Source organism: Coptis chinensis, chromosome 2, assembly GCF_015680905.1.
Source record: "Coptis chinensis isolate HL-2020 chromosome 2, ASM1568090v1, whole genome shotgun sequence".
Taxonomy (NCBI): domain Eukaryota; kingdom Viridiplantae; phylum Streptophyta; class Magnoliopsida; order Ranunculales; family Ranunculaceae; genus Coptis; species Coptis chinensis.
In genome coordinates, this window is record NC_141457.1 from 105134157 (window position 1) to 105159948 (window position 25792).

Sequence of the window (25792 nt, forward strand, 5' to 3'; positions counted from 1 at the left end):
CCACTCGCCGCCCCCAAGTTGGCTAAGGAGATGTTGAGGGCCGCTGAGTATGCCCGGGCCACTCAGCTTGCCCCCAAGTTGACATTGACCTTGGAGCCCATCGGCCCACCCACTTTGGCCTAATCCACACATAAAAACTAATACACTCACATCGATGGAGGAAGTTTGCTATTACTTTCATTGACATATTAGCTAATTCAAAGTATCATTACAAGGCTTGAATGAAGCAAATACACTTTTCTTTAACTAAAAAAAAAGACTAATGACTAAGTTACTCATGAAATTCCTTCAACATCCGGATATTCCACGGCCGCTTGATGTTCTCCCCTTGGGACGTCTGCAACCTGTAGGTCTCGGACGCTCCAGCCTCCACCACGGTATAAGGTCCCTCCCAGTTGGGACCTAACTTTCTGTCTGTCTGCGCCTTGGTGGCTGGGTCACCCTCCGAAGCACACGATCACCAACTTTGAACTTTCGTGGCTTCACACGTTTATTATACCGTCTCTGCAGCCTACTGTGGTACTCTTCCAGTTTAATGCGCGCGGTGTCTCTCCTTTCCTCTGTAAGGTTCAACTCCCCATCCAATATTTTTTCATTAACTCCCGCTTCCACAGCTTTGGTTCTAGTTGTTGATGCCATCATCTCCACAGGGATCACTGCCTCTACCCCATAAGCCATCATGAATGGTGATTCTCCTGTAGATGTTCGCGGTGTGGTGCGGTACGCCCACAGGACATGGTGCAACTCATCTGCCCAACATCCCTTGTATTCCTCCAGCTTTTTCTTTAGATTATCCATGATCACTCTATTTGAAGACTCTGCCTGTCCATTCCCCTCTGGATTGTAAGGGGCTGAAAAACCTTGCTTCACTTTGAAGGCTTGGAGGAAGGCCCTCACCTTTCCCCCTGTGAACTGGGTACCGTTGTCCGCAATGATGGTGTGCGGTAGTCCGAATCTGTATATAATATTCTCCCACAAGAACTTTCTCACCTGTTCCTCCTTCACCTGCTGCAGAGCCATACCCTCAACCCATTTTGTAAAATAATCCGTCGCGGCTAGCATAAACCTCCTTTTGCCACTGGCCATAGGCAGAGGTTCGACGACATCCAACGCCCACATAGCGAACGGCCATGGGCTAAAGACCTTATGCAATGGTTCTGTAGGTGCGTGTATCAGCGGCGCAAAGGTCTGGCATTTCTTGCACCTCTTGGCATACTCAGTCGCATCTCTCTTCATGTGGGGCCAGAAGTACCCCTGTGATAGAAGTCGGTGTGTAGTTGTCCTTCACACCGAATGACTTCCACAATCTCCTTCGTGAACTTCTCCCAACACCTATTACGCCTTATGCGGTCCCAGGCATTTCAAAAGCGGTCCGCTGACACTCCGCCGATATAACTCCCCATCCACCAGAATGTATCTCAGTGACATCTGTTCCATCCTCCTCCTTTCACCCTTATCCTCTATCTCTATCCTCGACAAGTAACTTTTGATGGGTTCCACCCATCCATGCTCTTGCTCAGAAGTTAGGCACACCCCCTCATCCTCCGTGGTGCTTGGTTTGCTTAGCACCCTGACTTCAATGGATTTACCTTATGTTCCAGGGAGTACAGCGGCAACATACGCCAAGGCATCGGCGTGTCTGTTCTCTCCCCTGCCTAGGTGAGCAAAACTGATTTTCTCGAATTTGCCGGCCTTTCTCCGTAATACTTCTAGATACTTTGCCATTTTAGGGCACCAGGCCGCGAATCCTCCATTGACTTGACATATTACCAAATTCAAATCAGAATACACTGTCAGTTCTCGCACACCCAAATCCTTGGCCAAATCCATCCCCGCTATCACTGCCTCATATTCAGACTCGTTGTTCGAAGCAGCAAAACCCAATTTCATTGATAACTCTAGTCGAGTATTCTCAGGAGTGACCAGCACCACCCCAATTCCATTCCCAATATCAGTAGCCGACCCGTCCGCGAATACCCTCCAACCATTCCGCACATCCCACGGATCTAACGGGTCGCGATTTTGGTATATTTCCTGTTCCATGACCATCTCTTCCCCCCAGGTGGGGTCTTCGGCCGGAAACTCGGCCAGAAATTCCGCCATCGCTTAGGCTTTCTCTGCGGTTCTGGCTTGGTACTCAATCTCATACGAGCTAAGCAACACGACCCATTTCAACATTCTTCCTGATTTCTCGGCCTTCAATGCCTATTTAAGTGGCAAGTTGGTCACTACCACCACCGAATGAGCATCAAAATATGGTCTCCAACTTTAGTGTAGAGAAGACCGAGCCGGGCATACTTTTCAATCCTACTATATCTTGTTTTGGTGAACATTGTTTTGCTTTGGAAGTACACCGCCTCTCTACCTTGCCCACCATTCTTATCAACACCGAACTAATCACACACTCGACACTCCTGTATAAATACGACTTCTCCCCACCTTTGCCCGCGCCAGATTGGGGCCTTGCCCAAATATTCTTTCAACTCCCCGGGCACGCCCTTTCACATGCCTCGGTCCACGGAAGTCGGGCCGTCCTTCTTAACAGTAGGTACAAGGGTCGACACTTATCCGAGGACTTGGATATAAACCTATTGAGTGCCGCGACCCTACCGGCTAGCCTCTGAACTTCCTTCACATTCTGCGGAGATGGCATTTCCAACAAAGCCCTAATCTAGTCCGGGTTCGCTTCTATTCCACGGTATGTGACTATATACCCCAGGAACTTTCCGGATGTCACCCAAAATGTACACTTCTCTGGGTTCAACATCAGTTTGTGTCTCCGCAGTATAGAGAATGTCTCTTTTAGCCCCTCTAAATGCTCCTCTTCAGTCATGCTCTTTTCTACCATGTCATCTATATAGATCTCCATCTTCTTTCTGATTTTAGTCTCAAACATCTTCTCCCCCACTCTCTAAAATGTTGCCCCCGCATTCTTTAGACCAAAAGGCATTCTGGTGTAACAGTACGTTCCTCCTTCCACTATGAATGCCGTTTTTTCTTGGTTCGGGCCGTACATCACCACCTGATTGTAGCCCATGGACGCGTCCATAAATGAAAAGAATTTATACTCCGCGGTTCGGTCGACCAACTCATCTATCCGCGACATCGGGTAGCAATCCTTCGGACATTCCTTGTTGATGTCCGTGAAATCCACGCACATTCTTACTTTCCCATTCTTTTTAGGTACCGCTACCACGTTTGACATCCATTCAGTGAACTTGCATTTGCGGATGATACCAGCATCTTTCAATTTCTTCACCTCCTCTCGAATTCCTTGTGCATACTGAGGCTTCATACCCCTCATTTTCTGCTGGACTGGGCGGGCACCTTCCCGCATATGTAATCTGTGACATTCGAACTCTGGATCCAACCCCGCCAAATCCTTGATTGTCCATGCAAATACATCATTTTGTTCTCGCCAACAAGGCAATCAATTTCACTTTCCAATCCTCTAACAAACTTGTCCCTACATTCACAAACTTCTCCTCCTCTTCCACCTCGAAGTTCATGACCTCAATCTCATCCATTGTCTTGCCTTCGATGAGCGGCCTCTTCTCTCTGGCCGCAGTCTGTAATTGCTATGCTAGCCTGTCCCCTCTCTTCGGTGCCTCTTTACCAGGTGCGCGGCCAAGACCCCTCGCTGTCACCTGGTGGATGTTCTGTGCCGCGACCTGATCGCCCCTTATCTCGTACATTCCTCCATTCGTCGGGAGACTGTACAAATTTGAGGTGCTGATGCCCTAGAACAGTCTTGCGAGGGACCTAAAATGTCTCGCGCGTGACTCTTTTGTGTCAGACAGCTCTCCAATTTGTCCAGCTGATGTAGAATCGAACCAGGAGCTGAAATGATATTCCAGAGATGAAATATTAGTTCGACTCCTTATGCTTGTCGCGATGCGACTTCGAGAGATGTGTGCGTTTCGCTAGAGATCGATACTCGACGTGGTCTCGATGTTTGTCTATGAACTCAAGACGAATTAGAGCTGTAGTGATGTGATAATATAAACTATTGAAAAATGATTCTTGCATGAGTATGAATTAACCCTCTCCCTATTTCTCTATCTTTGTTTATTTACATCAAAATCACAGTTAGTAATTTACATTATTTTGCATTACCGTAAATTTAATTAAACCAACTAAAAAAACCTAAAATCCTACTCACCAAAAGTTGTAATTCTAGTTGTGAACCTTGCTGAGCCCTAAGGTTTGGACGATCCCTTACTCGACCTATCCTACCAAACCCACGTGAGTAAGGTAACTTGACTAAATGGACGACTATACGGACTTTGGACTTTGGACTTTGGTCTTCGGACTTCGGACTGTGGACCTTGGAGTTAAGTAAGAAAACCCAAAAATACGTGAATTAACGTTTTATCAAATGGCGCCGCTATACGCCGAAGGACTCTGGACTTAACGTAATAACTGGAATACATCACGTAAAAACCCCTTCCCTACCTCCTCATTATTTTAATTTCTATTTCTTTTATGATACTAACGTGTTACGTAACTGTTTGTCCTAACTTTTTCTACTAACAGATATCTGTGAACCAAATCTTGTTTATTTTTATTAGCACAGTCTAAGTATTCCGTAGGAACTTGAAGCACCGAATCCCGACAAAAGAGTCTCCGGGAAGAGACTAAATTAGTAGCACGCTGCGAGACTAACCTGGAGTATCAGCACTCCGGTTTTCAGGTACATACCACTTTCTTTCTCTGTACTATTTTGGACTCTCTAGTCCTGTCCATCCACTTTCTAGTAAGTTCACGAGCTCGGGAGTAATTCGATCCTTGTACGAGGAATCGCGGGACGCCAGGTTTCGAATTCTTAAACTCCTCAAACTTTGTCGAGGATATTATTTGCTATAACCTATTTTACCTCGCATGTTTGTGTGTTGGCATGAGAACTCTTTGTATGTAAATGTGGTTCGTCATTACATATTCACGTCAATACAATTAATATAATTCAAATATATTTGGATGTATGCGTAATTTCAAACCACCTGCTTAGAATATTTTTGTATGTGTATGTTACATCAATTCACGTACGCGGTATTCATTTGCATGAGTTCGTTCTTGACATTCCCCTAGCTCACATATAGTTGCACGTATCGGTAGCTATTAATTATTGCATGCGTAGGACATAATTCTATTCACGTATAAGTAATATAGATTTGCATGTGTAGACTTTCTGTGTAAAACTAGCATGTGTTAATTGTATGTTTAGTTTTATATTTTCACATCTATCATCTTTAATTGCATATTTCATCATCACGTCTCCATAATACATTAATTACGTAAACTAAAAAAAAAAAATCCTAATAATTAAAATTTCATCATAATCATCTTAATAATACCTCGCATAATACACTATCAGAAATCATCATCTTATTCTATCAGTGTCTAGGAAACTTGAAAGATTGAGGTTGCCTAATTAAGGAACGTGCTAGCACGAACAACCTCCCTCAATTCTCTCAGGTGACCTGGCTGCTGGAATATTCACACGTTATCCTAGCTTACCCGCCGAAAGTTAGCAATTTCGAGGAAGACGTGCTTCACCTCCCTCCTTCATTAATTCTAAATCCTCCTGTCATAATTTGTTCCTTATGAGCCTAGAATTAAAACTTGTGTTTGTATGAGACTACAGTCTGGTACTAATAAGGAATTAGAACTTACATATCGTCGTCGGAAATACAATAAACAACTACTTATGCTATCTCCTAGACATAGTTCCTCCTCCGTAAACCAACCTCGTCAAGTATCTCTTTAACCATTATCTACCTTAGCTATGGCTCAGGAAAATCCCACGGTCGAGAAACCCCTTTCGGATTTCTATACTGCCTTACAAGAAGGACCTGCTTCCTGCATTAAACTCGATGCGATTGTAGGTGATTTTCGCATTCCGCCAAACATTTTCGGTTTGTTACCTGTTTACCATGGTCTAGACCATGAAAAACCATACATTCACCTTCGTCGGATGCAACAAATAGTCACCACTTTCCGCCATCCGACCGTTACCAACGAACAAGTCTTGCTTATGTTGTTTCCCTTCACCTTAGCTGATAAAGCTTCAGTTTAGCTCACAGGCGAAGCGCTGCAATCCATTGACACATGGGCCAAAATCGTACAAGCATTCATGATAAAGTTCTATACTCAGAAGAAAACTGCTGAAATGCTTCAGAAGATTCAATTCTTTTCGCCAAAGACCCCTGTGAATCCTTTTCAGAAGCATGGAGTAGATTTACTGATCTGCTTCTCGAATGTTCTCATCATCAACTCGACACCGCTGTCTTAGTACGTTCATTCAATAATGGTCTCTCTGACCATCAAAAGGAAACATTAGATATCATGAACGGCGGTTGTTTCATGGACAAAGGTGCTACTGAAGCATACACTTTTCTTGAGAAACAGGCTTCATGAAGTACCCATTGGGGAAACACTGATTCTTCCAGATCTTCTAAAGACACTCCTACCAAGGTTACGTCTATGCTCGACACACTAATCGAGGGCGAGTACAACATAGATGGGAAATGCGTGTATTAGCGCTCGATGCGACGGAACCAGCTGGCTGTGACTCAATGGCTGGGACAGAATGTCATTGGCACCTCGAAGCCCTCGGACATCAACAAGACTTTCCTCCACCTTCTCTGGATCCTCTAGGAGCGAAAGGGTAACTTCTGCATAGTTACCTTTCTTTTTGATTTTATTATGCATGCCACTCTCAGGTCAGCCCCTCTTGCCGTTATTGTAACGCAAGTTATGATTAATTTGGGTTTCCTATCTGCCACCCCGTTACTCCCTATACCCCTATATGAGAATATGTTTGTCTTCAAGAAATGCATATTGGCCCCTTGGGAACCCACATCACCAATGGCTGCTGAGCACGCTAACGTAGGCCCATCTCACCCACCCTACTTTGATGAGACTGCTATGACTAAGATGAGCCACCCTATGGATGCCTTACGTGCTGTGAACAGTGGATTGAGAGACATGTACACTCGGCAGGTATCGATGAAACATACCTTGGGAGAGTTAAGGGCCGGATATGACCACTTTCGCCACGAAGTCACCGACGGACAACATAGGCGAATTCCAAAAGAGAAATGCGAGCTTCCATGACTGCATTTCAGGACCATATGCTTACTCGCCAGAACCAGTTCCAGCAAATGTTCATGGCGAACCAGCATCAATTTCAGGCTCAGGTGATGGATACTCTGGGTGATATCCAGGAACAGTTAGCCTCCACGGAGCTCAGATCGCGACGCCCAGCAGGACTCCCCGGTTCTTCTTTTGCAGCCCCAAGGATTCTTCTCGCAAAGACCGAGGACCATCGAGAGCTTGTTTATTTTCCCGGTTTTGTATAATATTTATGTTAGATATTTTATTTACATGTTTGCATTTCCAACTTAATAGTCTGTTATTTCCTAAAAATTTCTGCCTTGTTAAATAGTATATTAGTTATCTTCAATATTATAATATATAGGTAGAAACATATATAATAATATTAGTAAATAATATATTATATATATATATATATATATATATATATATTTTATAGACGTCACACTTAACGGCAAATTTTACCGTCAACCAACGTTTTGAAAAACGGCCAGAAAACGGTCATGAAAACGCACTAAAAACGTTAGAAAACGGTCGTAAAATCGCTTCTAAAAACGGTCAGAAAATGGCTCATTTTATTTCTATAAATAAGTTCAACACATCCTTCACATTCACTCATTTCATATTCTTCCATCTACACTTCTTATTCTAAAAATCATTTTTAGTTCGCTCCAAATTTCAAACTTCATGGATGCACTAGAAAAGTTTAAGGAGCGGCAAATTGAATATGCTACTCAAGTTTTCATGATCGTTTGTTTTATTATAGTAATGTTGTTAATGTGGCATATAATTCTATATAATATTTAGGGTTGTATTTTATTTCCCGTATCATTATGATGTGTTTCCACACCTCTGTACGTTCTTACATCTTAGTATAATATTATATTTACATCTTCCTTGTCCTTCTACTTACGTTATTTATTTAAAAAAAAAAAAAAAAAAAAGACAAAAAGAAAAAGGGGGCACTCCTTGTAGTCACATGCCCCATTCTTCTTATCCATACTACCTTTTTTGCGCCAAAATTTAGAAGATACACGTGGTCTAACTACCCTGTGACACCTCGATCCGTATTTTCTACATCTTCGGATTGGTGCCTATTTATAACAAGGATAGACACCTCTAAAATCCAACTTCTCTTTTTCGACTAAAATTTCTTCACCACTCCATCTTTAATGACCCTCACTCGAATTTTCGTGCCCGAGCAAAATTTTATGGAAAATTTCCAAAACGGTCTTTTTCATCCTTTTTTTGACACAGAAATTTTACGTCGAGGTTGGTACCCTCTTTTACATCATAAGCAAGCAATTTTTTCCAGAGAATTGGTCATGTTGTTCTATAAAAGCAGTTATTTCCAAAACGGGCAATTCTTTGTCCGTGCAAACGGATGCGAGTGTGAATTGGCTATGGAAATCATCTCCGAAGTACTTCAAATTCCCATTACAAACCAAGGAGTACACCTTCAAGATTCACCTTTCAACAATATCAGGCATCTGATGTTTGCAACTATCCTTTACGGTGAATACAACCGGAAAAACCGTATTGTTTATCAACGATCTTTGCAAAAGAACCAGTTATCTGTGATCCAATGGCTAGCTCATAATGTGCTCGGCACGTCTAAGACTTCCGAAATAACAAAACCCCTCCTCCATCTACTTTGGGTCTTGCAGAATAACTGCAATGATTTTTGCATTATTAGATTTCTCTGGAACGCGATTTCACGTGCCAGGAAAAAGGCAGCTCCTTTGCCAACCATTGTGACACTTATCATGATACGTTGGGGTTTTTCTAGTACTTCTCCTAATACACCTCTCAGAACAGCTAACATTCTTACCATTCACTCAGTTTGTAGGAATGGATTCTGGAACCCCGACGTTGTAAGGATCCATGTCGGTGCAGAAACTGACGAAGCTTGTTCCGCTGACAACATCTTCACTGAAAATGAATTATGCAATGTATTTAATCCTATGGAAGGCCTTCGTTTAATTCAACAAGGACTGATGACATTATACAAACGACAGAACATTATCATCACCAGTTTTCTTGAATTTCAGGACCTGCGGACAATACAAGAAGAGGAACAAGCATAATTTTTGCACAGCCACAACCAGTTCTTGGCAAATCACACTCTCATAATGGAGAACCACGCCGAGATTTACCAGACACAGAGCGAAATGTTGCAACGGGCTATTGCACGGATTGACGGCATCAAGAATCTTATAAATGGATTCCTCTCACAAAAGGATCGTCACCGTTACTTGGGCCCATGACACAATTTAAATTTTGCAATTTTATATTCTTTGCCATTTTATTTTTAGTTTTTAATTATAGTACAATTTTCCTATGTTAAATATATGTAAATTTGTTTTAATTAGTCATTTCCATCGTATTCTCATTTTTGTTTATCTTTGTCTACAGGTGGTATCTTTCTTCACACGCCTTCTCGATGATGGCGTAGCTCCAAAGATGATTCCAAAACAATCTTTCCATTCGTTCTTTGAATTCTCCCACATATGGACATCTCTTCAGAGATTTCATAACACGAGTTGGTTGGAACTCTCTTATTCTACACCCGGAGCAGACATACTCCCTAGGTTTGGCAACTTATTTTTACAATCATATGGAAGATTTACCTGCTGTACAGGGTTTCCCTTTGAACGGATTTACAATCCGCATTGGTAACACCCGACACCCTTTTTACGAGCCAACCGTTACTATGGCTCTGGACCTTCCTCCTCTTCAGCCAGACATTCCCATTCAATACATGATAGAAAACAACTTTAATGACTATTCTCGGGAAGATTTCGCCGCCCGTTATGGCGATGGCCTTGCCCACGTCAGTGAACGTGCAGAAGTTGGCCGATGGCCAGACATCACTATTCCACTGGCCAGTATGACCATGAATGTTGGAACTGCCATGTTATTTATTCTTCTGAACATCATGGGGGATTGGCATTTTTCCACTGCATCAAAGTCAGCCTGTAAGGCGTTCCATGCCCTGGCCCAGCAACATACTGCCTTCAACATCCCAGACCTAGTAATTGAGAACCTTAAGAGGGTTCGGTCTTTTCAGCAGCACTATATCACCCTACCGCCAGTTACAGCATCCAGGATAGTGAGGACTTACTTCCCACAGTTTGCGGCCACCTTTCAGGACTGGGTAAAGGTCGACTATATGTGTCTAACAAACAAGATAATTCGTTCTTTGCGATTTCAGACATGGCGACTCCTTGCAAGGTATCTAAAGAAAGTTCGTTCCTTCCCTGATGATGATAAAATGATAGCTCATCTGGACACTTCAAAGAAGAGGAAGTGGAGCGAAGTCTGGAAAGCTATGATAGATTGGCGTGACGCAAAGGAATGACATTTCTACAGAGACGGCAAGGATGAACTATCCCCCAGTTCGCCAAGTTCGTAATTGGGGCAATGTGAGTTGATGCATGTACATATTTGTTTTACGTTTTGATGTGAAATAAATAAATAACCTAACAGTGTGCTAATCTAACAGTGTGCTTTCACTTTTATGATGTATAAAATATAGTGTGTTACAATAAATTTATGTGGAAGATGTCACTATATTTTTTTTTGCTCAAAGCCTCTCCTCCGTATACTCTTTCTTCCACTTGACACTTTAAGGACACGAATACCGACCGCTTGGGGTGGTGAGAACCTTTCACAAAAATTATGCATGCATAGTTGTATATAGTTTACTTTAGGTTTAAATAAACGTATTTAGTAACAAATTCTCGTTTCCTTTTCTGTGATGAAAAAAATATTTATAAATCTCACCCTAGCATCAGAATTAGGACTTGTTCTTAGAAACTTAATTTAATACGAATGCAATAGTTTTTACATCTTTTCATGAGCATTCATGCATTGACTATCATTAAATGTACACAACAATAAGTTTCTGGGACCCACAGTTAGACAACTTAGTTTCCATATCCTGTAAGAATCTAGCCAAAAAGCCTCAAAATATGTGATGTGTGAGTAATGACATAGAGGAGTAGTTCTTCTGAATAGAGAAGTTCACACGTCTACTTACTTGATCACTACCTGAATCCTAGGCGAGAATTTAGGCCTTCTTTGGATCGATATAGCCAAAAATTCACACCTGTATAAAATTTTACCGCTAGTCGCCCCATTGAACCTTTCATTCTTTTTATTTCATAAAAAAAAAATCATTACCCATCTATTAACCACAAATAAATAAGCTTACCTATATGATGAGTATGAGAAATAGGATGAACTACGGAAAAATGAAGAGAAAAACTTGTCACAAATCAAAATCAGTTACCGGCTTCAGAAGAAAAGAAAAATAAAGATAGAAATATGTTTCCAAAAAATCAAAAGAAATATCAAAGTTAGAATTTCCCCCAACATCAAATAAAAAGGGAATACAAAAGCTTAAAAAAGCCAAGTATGGAAACCCATGTTAGAAGCAGGAAAGAAAATAAGGAGTTCTCTAGTATAAATATCTCGAAGACCTTATTCTCTCATACTTATCATTTTCGAATTTTCCATTTATTTTCTTCTACACTACCACCTAAGCCCCATAAAACCTAATAAGACCTCTAGCTCAATCAGGAGTGGGGTGGTGTAATAATAAGTAGTAGTTGTGATTTCTCGACCTCGGCTCCTCTGACTGTTATAGAGTATGTGAGGAAACATGTGCCCATTGCACACTGGAGTTAGCAAAACTTGAGTGGAAAAATAAGAGAGAAATTGTGTTTCGACACATACCTATGAGAACCTACTTAAGGACGCTATCCAAAGGATCCAAAACGCCCCTGCTCGTACATTTCATTATAAGATCACTGCATGCATGCTCATATGTAGATGTTTTGATTATTGTATGTATATTAACTTGAATTTCGAAAGAATTAGTCCTTGTTTCCCCCGCTAGTGAGGTGTATAGATATCTGAGATTAATTAAGGAAACAAGCCTTTGTTATTGAGTCGTTGTAGTATAAATGAAGTTTGTGAGTATCTTCTCTGGAAAACTCTCACGAGGCTATAACTCGTCCACTAAGGAATTCCTAGTGGTTCAAGGCCTTGTTATATACGGTCAATGCAACCGCACTTTGAGAAATGAGACTTAGCTTAGGACAACACATTTTTAGCCACTTATCATTTTAATGTCTCTTCTTTGCTTGAGGACAAGCAAAGTGCTGTTTGGGGGTGGTGTGATAAGCACCAAAAACTGTAATATTAAACCCCGAGAGACATATCATTTTGGTCAATTATGTGTTTAATAATCATGTAATAATTATATTTTCGTAATTTTTTAGGTTTCCGCAGTTAACGTGAATATAATGATAAAACATGCATCGAAGTATGGGAATACTGGAATATTTGATGTTTCCCACTCAGCCCCAGTGAAGCCCAACAAAGCCTGACTAGAGCCGAAGTTTCCAAAGGAACAAAACTAGTGCAGAACGGGTCCACATATAAAGAAGCAGCAAACTTCCGAAGCTCACATCTTATAAATCTGGATGCCGACGTTGGCTAGTGAACTGCCAGAGCGACCAGGGTGACGAACTCTACGCAAAGACAGAAAGTTATAAAAATGCCAAAATCGGCGCCGCCACTAGACACACTAAGTGGCAAGTGATGGTCACAATTTTGTGCCGCCTTGCAATAGGAGAAGACACGTACCAATTCAAAGTTTGAATTGAATTGGGCTAAAGACAAAACCAAACATTAAATTTGGTTTCCTATGAAGCAAGAAGACAAAAACTAAAGAAAATAAGTTCGAGACAAAACTTTGTGTTTCAAAGTTTTGGATGTCTCAATTTAACTAAAAGACGAAACCCAATTAAAGGCTTCACGAGGGTCTGCAGCCTATATATATGAGGGGGGGTCTTCAATATTCCTCCTTCAGCATTTTATGCTTTAGCACTGCTCAGTAGTTTGTTAGCTTTAATTTAACGTCTGTAGTTTCATTCCAGTACTTACATTCCATCATTTTCATTCCAGCAACTTAAATACTGTAAGTTATTTCTGCTTAATGAAAGTCATTTCTTTTCAAGTTTAATTTCTGTCCTGCATTTACTTATTTATTGTATACAACAAGTTTAATTATTCCTCCAATGACCATGAGCTAATCCCCCCCTCAGAGGGAGGGTTATGCTGCTCGTGTGAGAATCCGGATTGACTATTTAATATTCTAGTATTACTGCTTAGGAATTAGGTGTAGATTATACATCTGGTCCCAAAATTACTGAGACTGTACAAATTTGAGGTGCTGATGCCCCAAAATAGTCTCGCGAGAGACCCAAAATGTCTCGCGCACGACTCTTTTGTGTCAGATAACTCTCCAATTTGTCCAGCTGATGTAGAATCGAACTAGGAGCTGAAATGATATTCCAGAGATGAAATATTAGTTCGACTCCTTATGCTAGTGCGATGCGACTCAGAGATGTGCGCGTTTCGCTAGGGATCGATACTCGACTTGGTCTCGATGTTTGTCTATGAACTTGAGACGAATTAGAGCTTTAGTGATGTGATAATATAAACTGTTGAAAAATGATTCTTGCATGAGTATGAATTAACCACTCCCTGTTTCTCTATCTTTGTTTATTTACATCAAAATCACAGTTAGTAATTTACATTATTTTGCATTACCGTAAATTTAATTAAACCAACTAAAAAAACCTAAAATCCTACTCACCAAAAGTTGTAATTCCAGTTGTGAACCTTCCCGAGCCCTAAGGTTTGGACGATCCCATACTCGACCTATCCTACCAAACCCACGTGAGTAAGGTAACTTGACTAAACGGACGACTATACGGACTTTGGACTTTGGACTTTGGACTTGGGACTTTGGTCTTTGGACTTCGGACTGTAGACCTCGGACTTAAGTAAGAAAACCCAAAAATACGTGTATTAACATTTTATCAGCATCCTCATGAGGCGAGCTCACCGACTCCAGATCCTTTGGAGTGAACTCTATCTTGTCATTTCCTTTGCTACCTCCTGTCACTGGCCGCGGACTGCTCACAACTTCATTTATCTGCTGCAGACCGGCTGTCCTCCTCACCTTATCTCGGTGGGCGTTCCTTCCCAGCGTTTCACCACTGAAAATAACATTTACCGTGCCCAGGATCCTAGTCGCGGCAGGAACCCTTTTGATCGGCTGCACTTCCTTGACATGCTCCTTCAACTGTCCTCTCCCAATCATTCTCTCTACTAACCATTGTAAAACAAAGCACTCATTGGTAGCGTGATTTCTGACCTGATGATACACACAAAACGGCTTTCCCTTTAGTTCCTTAGGCGAGCTCCGCGGTTCTTCGTAATGCCGCTGTCCCTTGATCAGCAGCAGGATTTCCTCCAACGGCTTGTTCAGTGGAGTTAAGTCTACTTCGCGATAAGGTTTTCTCTCCCTATACTCCCTTCGGGCTTGGTCTCTGCCTCTCTCCACTCTCTGTGTCTCTCCTCTGTAGGTTCCTCCATCTCTTGCCGCGGCCCTGTCCCTGTCTTTCTTGTCCTCCGCGACCACGGCGTGCACTGACTTGTCGGGTTTCTTGTGTTCCTTACTATTTCTCTACAAAATGTCCTTGTATCTGATGTATCTCTCTACCTTAAAGTACAAAGCATGCAAGGTGGTAACTTCAATCTTAGATACTGACTCATGCACCCTGGTGCCCTGCTTCAATCCATGCTAGAACGCTATGATCGCGGTGCGCTCATCCAAATTTTCCACCCTCAGCGTGTCTTCCTGAAATCTGCACAAGAAGTCTCTGAGCGTCTCGGCGGACTTCTGCTTGACATTAAAGAGATCCGCTACATCTACTACCCTCTTTTTCTGATGGATGAAGTGATTTACAAAAGCTTGCTCCAACTCCTCGAACCTTTGTATACTCCGTGACGCCAACCGATAATACCAATCGGATGCTCCCTTTTTCAGACTGACAGGAAACATCATGCAATGGATGCCACCAGACTTCGCCTCTTGCCATAGCGGCATCTGCTGCCTGAAGTGATGCAAATGGTCCGCTGGATGTCCTTTTCCATCGTACCTTTCAAACCGCGGCTGTGTGAATCTCTTGGGCACCTCAGAATTCCAGACCGAGTCAGCAAGTCGATTCTGATTCAGGCTGTCCACCACTTTCTTGGCTGCGCCGTGTTTCTCCTTTTCCACCGCGTGGTTAGCCTCTTTGTGTCTTTCGATCATCGCTTACACCATTTCCATGGTAATACCTCTGCATGGTTTGCCCCGGTTTCCTGATGAAGTTCCTCGCTTTGCATTTCCACTTCACTACTCGCAGGTACTGCTGTTTCCGCTCCCCCCTGAGTGTCTTCTCTTTCTCTCCTCAACTCATCATTCTCTTCTCTAAGTCTACCTACCTCCTCCTGAAGCAACCTAGTCGCCTCAGCCACCAAATCCTCAACCTCCTCTTCCCCCACCTCTATGTTTTCCACACTCGCCGTTTCATTCTGAATGGCCTCCACCCTCCTTGGTCTTCCTCTACCTCTTCCTCTCTTAGCTGGAGCCATGTTCTACAACTTCCCCTTCTTCCCAGATCGTGGACTAATTTCGTTCTCCACAGACGGCGCCAAATGTATTAACAAATATTACCACCTCTAAGATCAAATGTATTAGTTTTCCTTTCTCTCTTTCTTTTTCTTTTCTCTCCCGACCCCTTTTCTTTTTTCCTCCCTTTCTTCATCTCTATTGTTCCTTTTTATATCACCTTTCCTTCTCTTTCATCCCTTGATCTGCTTTCCATTCCTTGGTCCACCTTCCCATTGCTTCTGTACCCCCCGGTTCTTCCCCCCTTAAGTTGCCTCTTCTTTGACTCTGACCACTTTTTTCTCACATGCCTCTGTAATGCCTGTCCCCTTTTATGGTGTCGCGGTCACGATCCGGTGCTTCGCACCTCTACTTTCTTACTCTGCTTCGGGCCAGCAGACATGCCACCTCGGTGGTCGTAAAATAGGCTGATACACTAGTCTATAACCTTCCTCATAATTTCCATTGATCACTTCAACATCGATGTCCTAGCATTTCGAGCAGTCCAATAGAATATGTCAACTCCATAGTCATAAAACACCGCTAGTCTACATCAACCACCATTGTATCAATATAATTGCCTAACTCATTATCAGAGTACTCACTATCTGTAGGACAATAGTCTTCATCATCACTCTCTTGTGAACTACTATCATACCCTACATCCATCCAAGTACCAAAAACTGGTCCAAATGTTTGACCATACTCATACCTAACCTTTTCAGTATTACAACCATGATTAAATTCCCCTCATCTACATCAACCCTTACAGCATCACCATGAGCAATATTATACTCATTCAATTCATCTAGAAAGTCATTAATATTCTGAGTACAAAAATCAGGCTCAATAGGATCTAGTTGAGACAAGTGCACATCAGGCTCAATATGCTCCTCAACCACATTCTCAATCAACTCATCTCTTGCTTGAACACCAATGTGCTCCTCAACCACATTCTCAATCAACTCATCTCTTCTTTGAACACCAATGTGCTCCTCAACCACATTCTCAATCAACTCATCTCTTGCTTCTGGCTTAGTAGTTTCTTCAACATAAAAAATGTAGAAGATCATTGGCTCTCCATTAGAACCTAAAAGTGGTTTAGTTTTCAGTACGTTAAGCCTGTTGGACTTTCTTAAAGGTGTGATTGGTTTTTTAGAGGAAGCTGGTTTTTGTTTTTGAGTGGCAAATGGTTTCGATTTTTGAGATTGAATTGGGTTAGGTTGTTCTCGAGTGGAATCTGGTTTTGTTTTTTGGTGGCAAATGGTTTAGGATTTTGAGATTGAACCGGGTTAGGTTGTTCTTGAGTGGAAACTTCAATGGGAACTGAACTGAACTGAATTACTATTACATAATCTAGGTGATATTCTAACACTTTCACAAACTTGTATAGGTTTCTTATTTGGTGTTCTAGGTGTGGATTTAAGTGGTGCCGAGAGAGTTATTAGCAAGAAATCTTTGGCTGCTACTGATTGGTGGAGGTGGGAAGAAAAATAGGTTTTTTTTTTTGGTTTTAAACTTACCCCGCATATCCATCAAATGTTTGTCTTCTGTTATCCTACATAAGTTCCCTTCAATCAAGCTTACAATCTGAAACTCAACTCCTTCACTAACCAGTTTTTGCACATCCTTTTCCAAATCTAGCCAACAAATCTCATCCCCATCATACTTCACAGACTCTTGCTTACCCCCCTTGTAATCACTAGTCTTAATCTTCCCAGGGATAGTTCTCCCCTACTTACTTTTCAATGATTTTGAATTTTAATTTGCAATGTAGACGAGGAAGAGGGTTTTGATTAATGCATTTATTAGGCTCATGGTTCTGCGTGATGCTTTCTCTCCAGCGCGTGGAGTAGGTATTACTTCAATCGATTTCACATAGTGCATCAATCATATCTACTCTCTGTAGATGTAGTCTCCCGTGTTTTAGATAACTTATCATATTTTTCAACTAATGAGTACATAATACATTTCGTGGCAGGTGTTTATGGCTTTATGTGCAACTAGTTCCTATTATGACACCACCGAAATTGCAACAAGAATTCTCCCGAAGCGGGTATTACTTCATTAAATAAATAAAACCTTATTGGAATGCTGTCCCTATGACCAATTTGAGGTTGGGTACTAAGTGTGTCGGATATGAGATTATAGAAATCCATGACTTCCAAGGTTTGACTTTTTGAGAAGGTTAGCGTGGGAAAGATAGGATAATAGGCTTTAACATACTATTATTTTCACAGTTGATAAAGAAAACAACTTGTGTCATCATTTTTAGACGTAGAATTATCATGCTTGTATTAGCACATGGAGTTATCCTCGTAAATTCTTTATCCCAAAATCTAGTTGGATAGTGGGCACTCTTTCTATCCACTAGGGCTTAGAGTTGAAAGGCATGTCCAATAGGTTCCTAGCGTCAAAAAGCGTGTCCAATAGGTTTCTTGTTCTTTCAGGTATTCAGCTAAAGAATCATGTGAGTTTACCTCATCTACTATTTTGTGTTACATACTTGTATGTTTGGTCCTACTAGTTCATCTGTTGCACACTTGCACTTGTCTTTTTCTCACCCTGTCCTTGTTAGACACTTTCTCTTAACACTCTGTGGATTCTCTTGATGGATAGTTCTTACAGGCGTTACAACTCCTTTATGTATACCCTACCTTTTATTAACCATACTTTTCTAGGGACACTGAGGCTACTTGTTTTCATCACACATTTGCATCTTTAGTTAATATTGGCTTAAAACTTGAGATTAGTTGAGAGTACTTTCACTTTCTCTTTTGTGGAGATTATTTTGAAGCCATTAGTACTTACGTTTTTCTAGAAGAACGTCACAAAAACGTCGGATATGGAATGTAATTGGTCTATTTTGTTATTATTCCGTTGTAGTCCGTTGCAATGCTAGTATGTTTGGCGTCTACTTGGACTGTCCCTGGGATCTATGTTTTTACTAAGTTTTATTGTTTCTTGTTTGTTGTGAATTTTCACACATACTGAACCTCTAACTACCCCCCCCCCGTAAGGCCAGAACTGTGAAACCACCGTGTCTAATTTTTAAGGTGTAGAGAAACTGTGTTTGCTTTTACATATATAGGGACATGGTTTTAATCTGTAAATTATTTTTCCCCTCCCTATTCGACGCTTCTTTTGATTGAATACATGTTAGAGTGTGGGATTTATGCTCCATTCCTTTTGACCTGAATTTACGACTTCATCTTTCCTTTTTAGAACCTCAGTTTTCTTTTTGAGGTGGTTTAGAAGTTAATACCAAACTTAATTAAACTTTTTTGGCATATCATGTACTTTACGTCTTTACCCCATTATTCAGTCTTAGCTTCTTCCTTACCAATTGGTTCAGTGTCATCATTTGTTGTTGTGGAATGTGTCTACCATGGTTTTTCCGTATTTGCTATGTGCAATTATGACTTTGGCGCTTCGAATCAACATTGCGGCGTCTTGTTGTTGGAATTGGAATACTACTAGTTTAGTACTGGCAGCAGCTCCTCCTCTACTTCTGTGCCAATTTGCCTTGTCATCTTCTTCTAGTACACTAGTGTTTCCCATGGCTCTTGTAATCAGCAGAAAATCCAACCTTCGCATTGCTGCCCACCAGGTATGTCATTCTGCATTTTGGTCTCTCCTTTCTTATTTTATTTCTTTAAATTTTCCATTATTATTTTTCTTTTATCGTGTAAACTTGCCGAGCAGTGAAAGAGGGAAGTGTCTCATCCCCGGCTTCTCAGTCGTTCTTCTTACTGGAGGCAAAGGCAAACGAATGGGCATAAGTTTTGTGTCTCATCCCCGGCTTCTCAATTTTTTTTTCTTAGTTTTATATTGTCTGTTTCTGTTTTCCCACCTAACCCCAGGCAAGTATGCCCAATCAATATCTACCACTCCTAGGCCAGCCGATTGCTTTGTGTAGGTAACTTCTCTCTTAAATGCTCTATCTATTGATTATAATTTGGAATATATTAATACTTTTTACCGCTCAAGAAAAAAAAATCTCTATCTTTTGCCACCCACTACACATTATTATTATGCTCTCATCGTTAATCAAACCTTACCGTGTCTGTACAGTTTCTACACTTTCTCACGCATGGTTCAAGTAAAGGAAATTGTTGTTGTTTGCGATCCATCCTACAAGGACATCTTTGAAGGTTTGCATCACTGTGGACCTTGCGTTTTGCTGTTTTTTCCATATCTGTCCACATACTTAATTGTTCAGGGTGTCCTAATATCCTCAGCTCGAAGTCTCAAAAATCAAAATAATACATGTTGAATTTTTGCTCTCAGATGCACGATACAATATCAAGGTGGAGCTCAAATTCACATTGCCTGGGAAAGAGAGACAAGGTTCTGTCTTTAATGGATTCCAGGTATATGCACAATCCTTATCTCATTTTAGTTGTTAGTTATTCCCTCTGCCCATTCATATTTACTGTTCTCTGTTTTACTTTGTTTTTAATATTACAAAAGATAGCCATATTTCCATTTTCTTGGGAAAGTACTACTTGAAGTGGCTGATAGGGTTATATACTAAAAGCATTACTTTTGTATTAACTCTAATTTTTTATTTTTTGAATGAGAATCATATGGGCAAATGTTATGCATATTATATATGTTATTAGTTATAGGCATACGTCTAATGCTTTATGTTGTAGATGATATGGTGTGTGGTGACACACAGAAGATCATATCATCAGTACCTTATTAAGTATAAGTAAACGTTCACAACCTAGATGGATTTGGACAAACCATTGGTAAGGTTGTAGTATAATATGGTATTAGTCTATCTTGACTACAGGATTACACTAGTACACTTTGTGTGTATTGAACATGACCAAGTGAAGTTCTTTCTTTTTATACTGACTATATAAGAGAACAAACACCTATGTTATTATGGATGCTTGTCCTCTTAATCCGGATATAATAATGGGCACTTACGTGCATTGTACATTGCTTTAAATCATCAATGAGTGAGATTCATTTGTGAATCAACAAACTCGATGGATTAGGTAATGACATTGTATGTAAGGTTTGCTGTTGATTATAGAAGGAATCCGTGATCCGCAAGAAGTCGGGTTGATGATGTCCCCTTGAGGAGCTCATAAGGATTGTCATGTAAACCCTGCAGGTGGATTTAATCTGACATGACAATGAGGTTGAGGGGTACTACTCAAGGACATAAGAAGTTGATTAATGTAATTGTCAGTAACTTGACTTAATCAACGGGCATTCGATATCTTAACACGGGGAGATCAACGAGCATACAATATGGAGCCCATAAACGTAACACGTAATTTGGGATTTGGGCGGTAGTGCAACAATAGCCTTTAGTGGAATGAGCCATTTGTTGACGGACTTGGACCGTGTGTTCTGGGCGAACATGGGAAGCCTAAGCCTGTCAGGAGACCTAACCCTGATTTCTCCTCATGGTCCCTGTTGTAGCCTATAAATAGAAACCTCTTTTTCTGGCCTTTTTTCTCAAGGTTTTGCTCAAGAAAGACAAGTTCCAAAATTCGGTTCTAATATTGTGAGTGAGAGAGGCCAAGAGAGAAAGAAGAGAGTGGAAGATCGTTGCCCACACAACATCCACTCTAAGGATAAGAATACGACAGAAGATCAAGATGTTGTTGATTCGTAGAGCTTGGATTCTCAGAGTTATCACAGCTGATCTAAAGGTATGAATTCAAAACAAAATCATGAGTACCTTTATTCCGTTGCGCATGGTTTTCACGGTTTGTAAACTGCGACCATAACGGTTCCTACAGTGGCATATCAGCTTGAAAGAGCTATTAGCAACTTGCTTCGCCTATGCAAAGTCAACTTGACTTTTACCACATCAGCCGACACGTGACCTTCGTTCTTTTTTCAAGGAGTCCTCCATCTATTTCGAGGGTACCATTTCGCTTTTCGTGCTAACATGGATTTTAGAGGGGCAAGGATCCATTGTTTCTTTGAAGTGGCCACTTTAAGGTAGTGTTAGTTTTCTTGGGGTCTGGAGTGGAAAATATGAAAAGAAGTCTGTGATTCCAATTAAGCTGGACATCTTGGTAATCTTTGCTTCTTTATTTATACCCTACCTCTATTTGTTATCTCTTCTCATCACCATGCATAGTTCTTGCTATCTTCTGAGATGTTGATATATTATTATTATTATTTTAATAAAGCTTAGGTTTAGGCAGACCACTACCGGCCTGTAATAGTAGAAACTATCACAATTCTCCCACATAGACTTCATGGAATTGTGGGAGGGGCGAATAATAATGGGAACAAAGCCTGAAGGTTGCGCCAAAGCCGCCAATCCTACAAGCTAGGGGAAACCTAGCTTAAGTCTAATAATCATATCAACATATTATCTTACATAAATTGAAAAAATAAGAAGGTTTGAGGTTTGATTTTTTTTTGAAAAACACAGGTGGTATACGGTATACCCCCTAGTGGAAATTGAATTGTGACCTTGTAGATGGGTTGCGGATTGTAAATTATTAAAAAAGATTTGTTCTACCCCCAACATTTAGTAGTGTCAATTTTATGAGCTTTCAATTTCTCAATCAGTGTTTTGTTAGTGGAGAGATGCAGATTTTCTCTCTGAATTGGTACTTTAATGTTTAAATTCATATTACTATGGTTGAACTAAATATATTGATATTCAACTAAATTTTTTTGACAAAGATAACCCAATTGATTCTCAACGAAAGAATCAATGCACCATCGTTGATTAACACTCGTTCATTTGATCAACATGTATATCCTTCTTCTCAAGTTTTCCTTCATACTCATTATATATCCAATACCATTTTTTTTTAGGGGACCCAATTATATGGTCCTAAAGCGGAAGGATGGCGAGATCTTGGAATGCTTGATTTGATGCAGGTAAGACACTACACTCAAGTTCCTGGATCTTCAATATTGATTAAACGTATATATATTATGGTCACATTTTTCCTTGGTTATTAGAAGATAAAGGATGATGCAATAAATGGTTTTCCCATTAGTATAAATTAATTACATACTATGATATCTTTTTTCAGATATTTGGACGTGTTGGAAGACCGCAATTTGACCAAAGTGGTGAAGGCATCATCATAACATCTCATGACAAGTTGGCCTACTATTTGCGAGTGGTGAAGGCATCACCACAGTTCAATTCCTAATATTTTATATGTTTTAGAGTTATTAGGACAATGTGAGAGTTCAAAGGGTTTTGTTTTAGAGTTATTAGGACTAATTCTATCCATGTATTTTGTTTACAAAAGATTTAATGAGTTTAGTGATTGTTATTATATTTTTCGTTATTATCTCATCGTTGAATAAAATGTAATCAAAGTTAAGATTTGCGACTTATGAATGAATTATGTAGAGTATGTTTGGTTTAAGTGCTTTCTTTCTTACTATTGTATCCAAGTGTATGCTTAAGTTTTTAGTGGGATGGATGTGTATAATATGCGAGATGGATGATAGAAGCAGGTGGTCCAGGAACAATTGGGACCAAAATATTTAATTATTTTTTAAATATTTAATTACGTATCCGTTAGTAATTGAAGCATAAGTAATGGTTACCTATCCGTTAGAAATGGAAAAATGCTAACACTTTTATTTGTTGGAAACGAATTAAGAACAAAATCAATAACCGTTACTAATAATTTACTAATGGTTGTTATGTGTTACTGAATTTAATTTCACCAACACTTAATAACCGTTAGTAAATTTTCTGACACCTTATAACCGTCACTAATATCCGTTACTAATATTTGTCACATTTTTATGTCAACGCAAAATAACCGTTACTAATATTTTTTGTAACTGATGCATATCCGTTACAAATCTTCTGTTATGTTGTAGTGCCAAGCAGTCCAATAGAATATGTCAACTCCATAGTCCTAAAACATCTCTCTCTGTATATCCCTTGGTTTGCATTCTGGATGATCTCTCATCTTATTTTCAAGTGCTTGAGCCATCAATGGAGCTCTAGCCTGAGTATACTTGTTTTTCTCATCAGCTTCACATGTATGTGCATCATTATTTTTTCTCAGAATAAAAGTGTGCATGTCTTTTCTACTAAGGGTAGCAGTTATTGTCCACTCACAGCTAGGATCTTTGCATACCAAAATGTATCTCTCCATGTCATTTATCACCTGTTGTGTACTAAACTTGTGCTTAATTGCCATTGTTTGGAAGAACTCTCTACATTCCTCTACAGTAGCCCATGCCATTTTAGGCTTCAACTCATATGTGCCAAACCTTTTAGAAGCTTCAACTGAACCTTAGCCATCTCCTCAGCCTAAAAAACAATAGTTGTTCCCTGCATAAAGTTCCCCAACACAGTGCCTTGCAATTCTTCTTCTAAATTCTTGACTTCATCATCAACCACCATTGTATCAATATCATTGCCTAACTCATTATCAGAGTACTCACTATCTATAGGATAATAGTCTTCATCATCACTCTCTTGTGAATTGCTATTATACCCTACATCTATCCAACTACCAAAAACTGGTCCAAATGTTTGACCATACTCATACCTAGCCTTTTCAGTATTACAACCATGATTAAATTCCTCATCTACATAAACCGTTACAACCATGATTAAATTCCTCATCTACATAAACCCTGCAACCATCCAAGTACCAAAAACTGGTCCAACCTAGCCTTTTCAATATTACAACCATGATTAAATTTCTCATCTACATAAACCCTTACAGCATCACCATGATCATTATTAGACTCATTCAATTCATTTAGAAAGTCATTAATATTCTAAGTACAAAAATTAGGCTCAATAGGATCTAGTTGAGACAAGTGCACATTAGGCTCAATGTGCTCCTCAACCACATTCTCAGTCAACTCATCTCTTGCTTGAACACCAATGTGCTCCTCAACCACATTCACAGTCAACTCATCTCTTCCTTGAACACCAATGTGCTCCTCAACCACATTCTCAATCAACTCATCTCTTGCTTCTGGCTCAGCAGTTTCTTTATCATAAAAAAATGTCGAAGATCATTGGCTCTCCATTAGGACCTAAAAGTGGTTTATTTTTCAGTACGTTAAGCCTGTTGGACTTTCTTAAAGGTGTGATTGGTTTTTTTAGTGGAAGTTGGTTTTGGTTTTTGAGTGGCAAATGGTTTAGATTTTTGAGATTGAACTGGGTTAGGTTGTTCTTGAGTGGAATCTGGTTTTTGTTTTTGAGTGGCAAATGGTTTAGGATTTTGAGATTGAATTGGGTTAGGTTGTTCTTGAGTGGAAACTTCAATGGGAACTGTAACTGGATTACTATTACATAATCTAGGTGATCTTCTAACACTTTCACAGACTTGTATAGGTTTCTTTGGTGTTCTAGGTGTGGATTTAAGTGGTGGTGGAGAGTTCCAGTAGTAATGCTGGCTGCTGCAGTTGGTGGAGGTGGGAAGACAAATAGGGGTTTATTTTTGGTTTTAAACTTCCCCAACATATCCATCAAATGTTTGTCTTCTGTTATCCTACATAAGTTCCCTTCAATCAAACTTGCAATCTGAAACTCAACCCCTTCACCAACCAGTTTTTGTACATCCTTTTCCAAATCTAGAAAACAAATCTCATCCCCATCATACTTCACAGACTCTTGCTTACCCCCCTTGTATTCACTAGTCTTAATCTTCCCAGGGATAGTTCTCCCCCATTTACCACCATAATGAATGACAAATTCTTTTACACCTAGTAAAGGAATGGCCATAGTACTCAACTAACAAGGCTACCTACATACAAACAACATATGGAGTAAATCAGATAATGAGAAACAAATTTGATTCACAATTACATTCAAACAAATTTCAAACCAATTTCAGGTGAATGCACACAAATTCGTCAAGATGCACAACTTCATACAAATAGCATATCAAATTTATATTTCAATTTCAATTAGCTACCATATGTCTTCAGACAAATAGAATATAAAATAACAAAAAAAAACAAAAAACAATTACGTATCAGCAAATCCATCACTAATACTTCATACAAAAAACAAGTAGTCCTACTAGAAAATAAAAAATTAGTTTTTAGTCCATGTTCCACTTTAGATTTTTAGTCCATGTTTTACTACACCAAACCATGCAATGATAAAGTCGCGAACCTAACAAACTCATGAAAAATTACTTTCAGTTTGAAATTTTACCAAAGAGATTC

General features: G+C 40.1%; 1 protein-coding gene across 3 annotated transcripts; it reads left to right on the forward strand.

Moving 5' to 3' along the window:
- Nucleotides 1-19441: 19441 nt before the first annotated feature.
- Nucleotides 19442-22886, forward strand: LOC147520033 (2-C-methyl-D-erythritol 4-phosphate cytidylyltransferase, chloroplastic-like). Of its 3 annotated transcripts, none has more exons than XM_086594909.1 (5): nucleotides 19442-19550; nucleotides 19706-19785; nucleotides 19922-20004; nucleotides 22439-22504; nucleotides 22663-22886. In XM_086594909.1, exons 1-5 carry the CDS (start codon nucleotides 19501-19503, stop codon nucleotides 22783-22785), a joined length of 402 nt encoding a protein of 133 aa, XP_086451035.1. In that variant the 5' UTR covers nucleotides 19442-19500; the 3' UTR covers nucleotides 22786-22886. The 3 variants fall into 3 exon arrangements, with proteins under 3 accessions (XP_086451035.1, XP_086451036.1, XP_086451037.1); XM_086594910.1 differs by having other exon boundaries at nucleotides 19447-19549; nucleotides 19694-19785; nucleotides 22663-22882; XM_086594911.1 differs by having other exon boundaries at nucleotides 19448-19546.
- The last annotated feature ends 2906 nt before the right edge of the window (nucleotides 22887-25792 follow it).

Coding starts and splice junctions, on each gene's coding strand:
- LOC147520033 (XM_086594909.1), top strand. CDS start 19,501: ATGCCCAATCAATATCTACCACTCCTAGGCCAGCCGATTGCTTTGTGT. Junction 19,786..19,921: donor CTACAAGGACATCTTTGAAG/GTTTGCATCACT, acceptor TTTTGCTCTCAG/ATGCACGATACAATATCAAG. Junction 22,505..22,662: donor GAATGCTTGATTTGATGCAG/GTAAGACACTAC, acceptor ATCTTTTTTCAG/ATATTTGGACGTGTTGGAAG.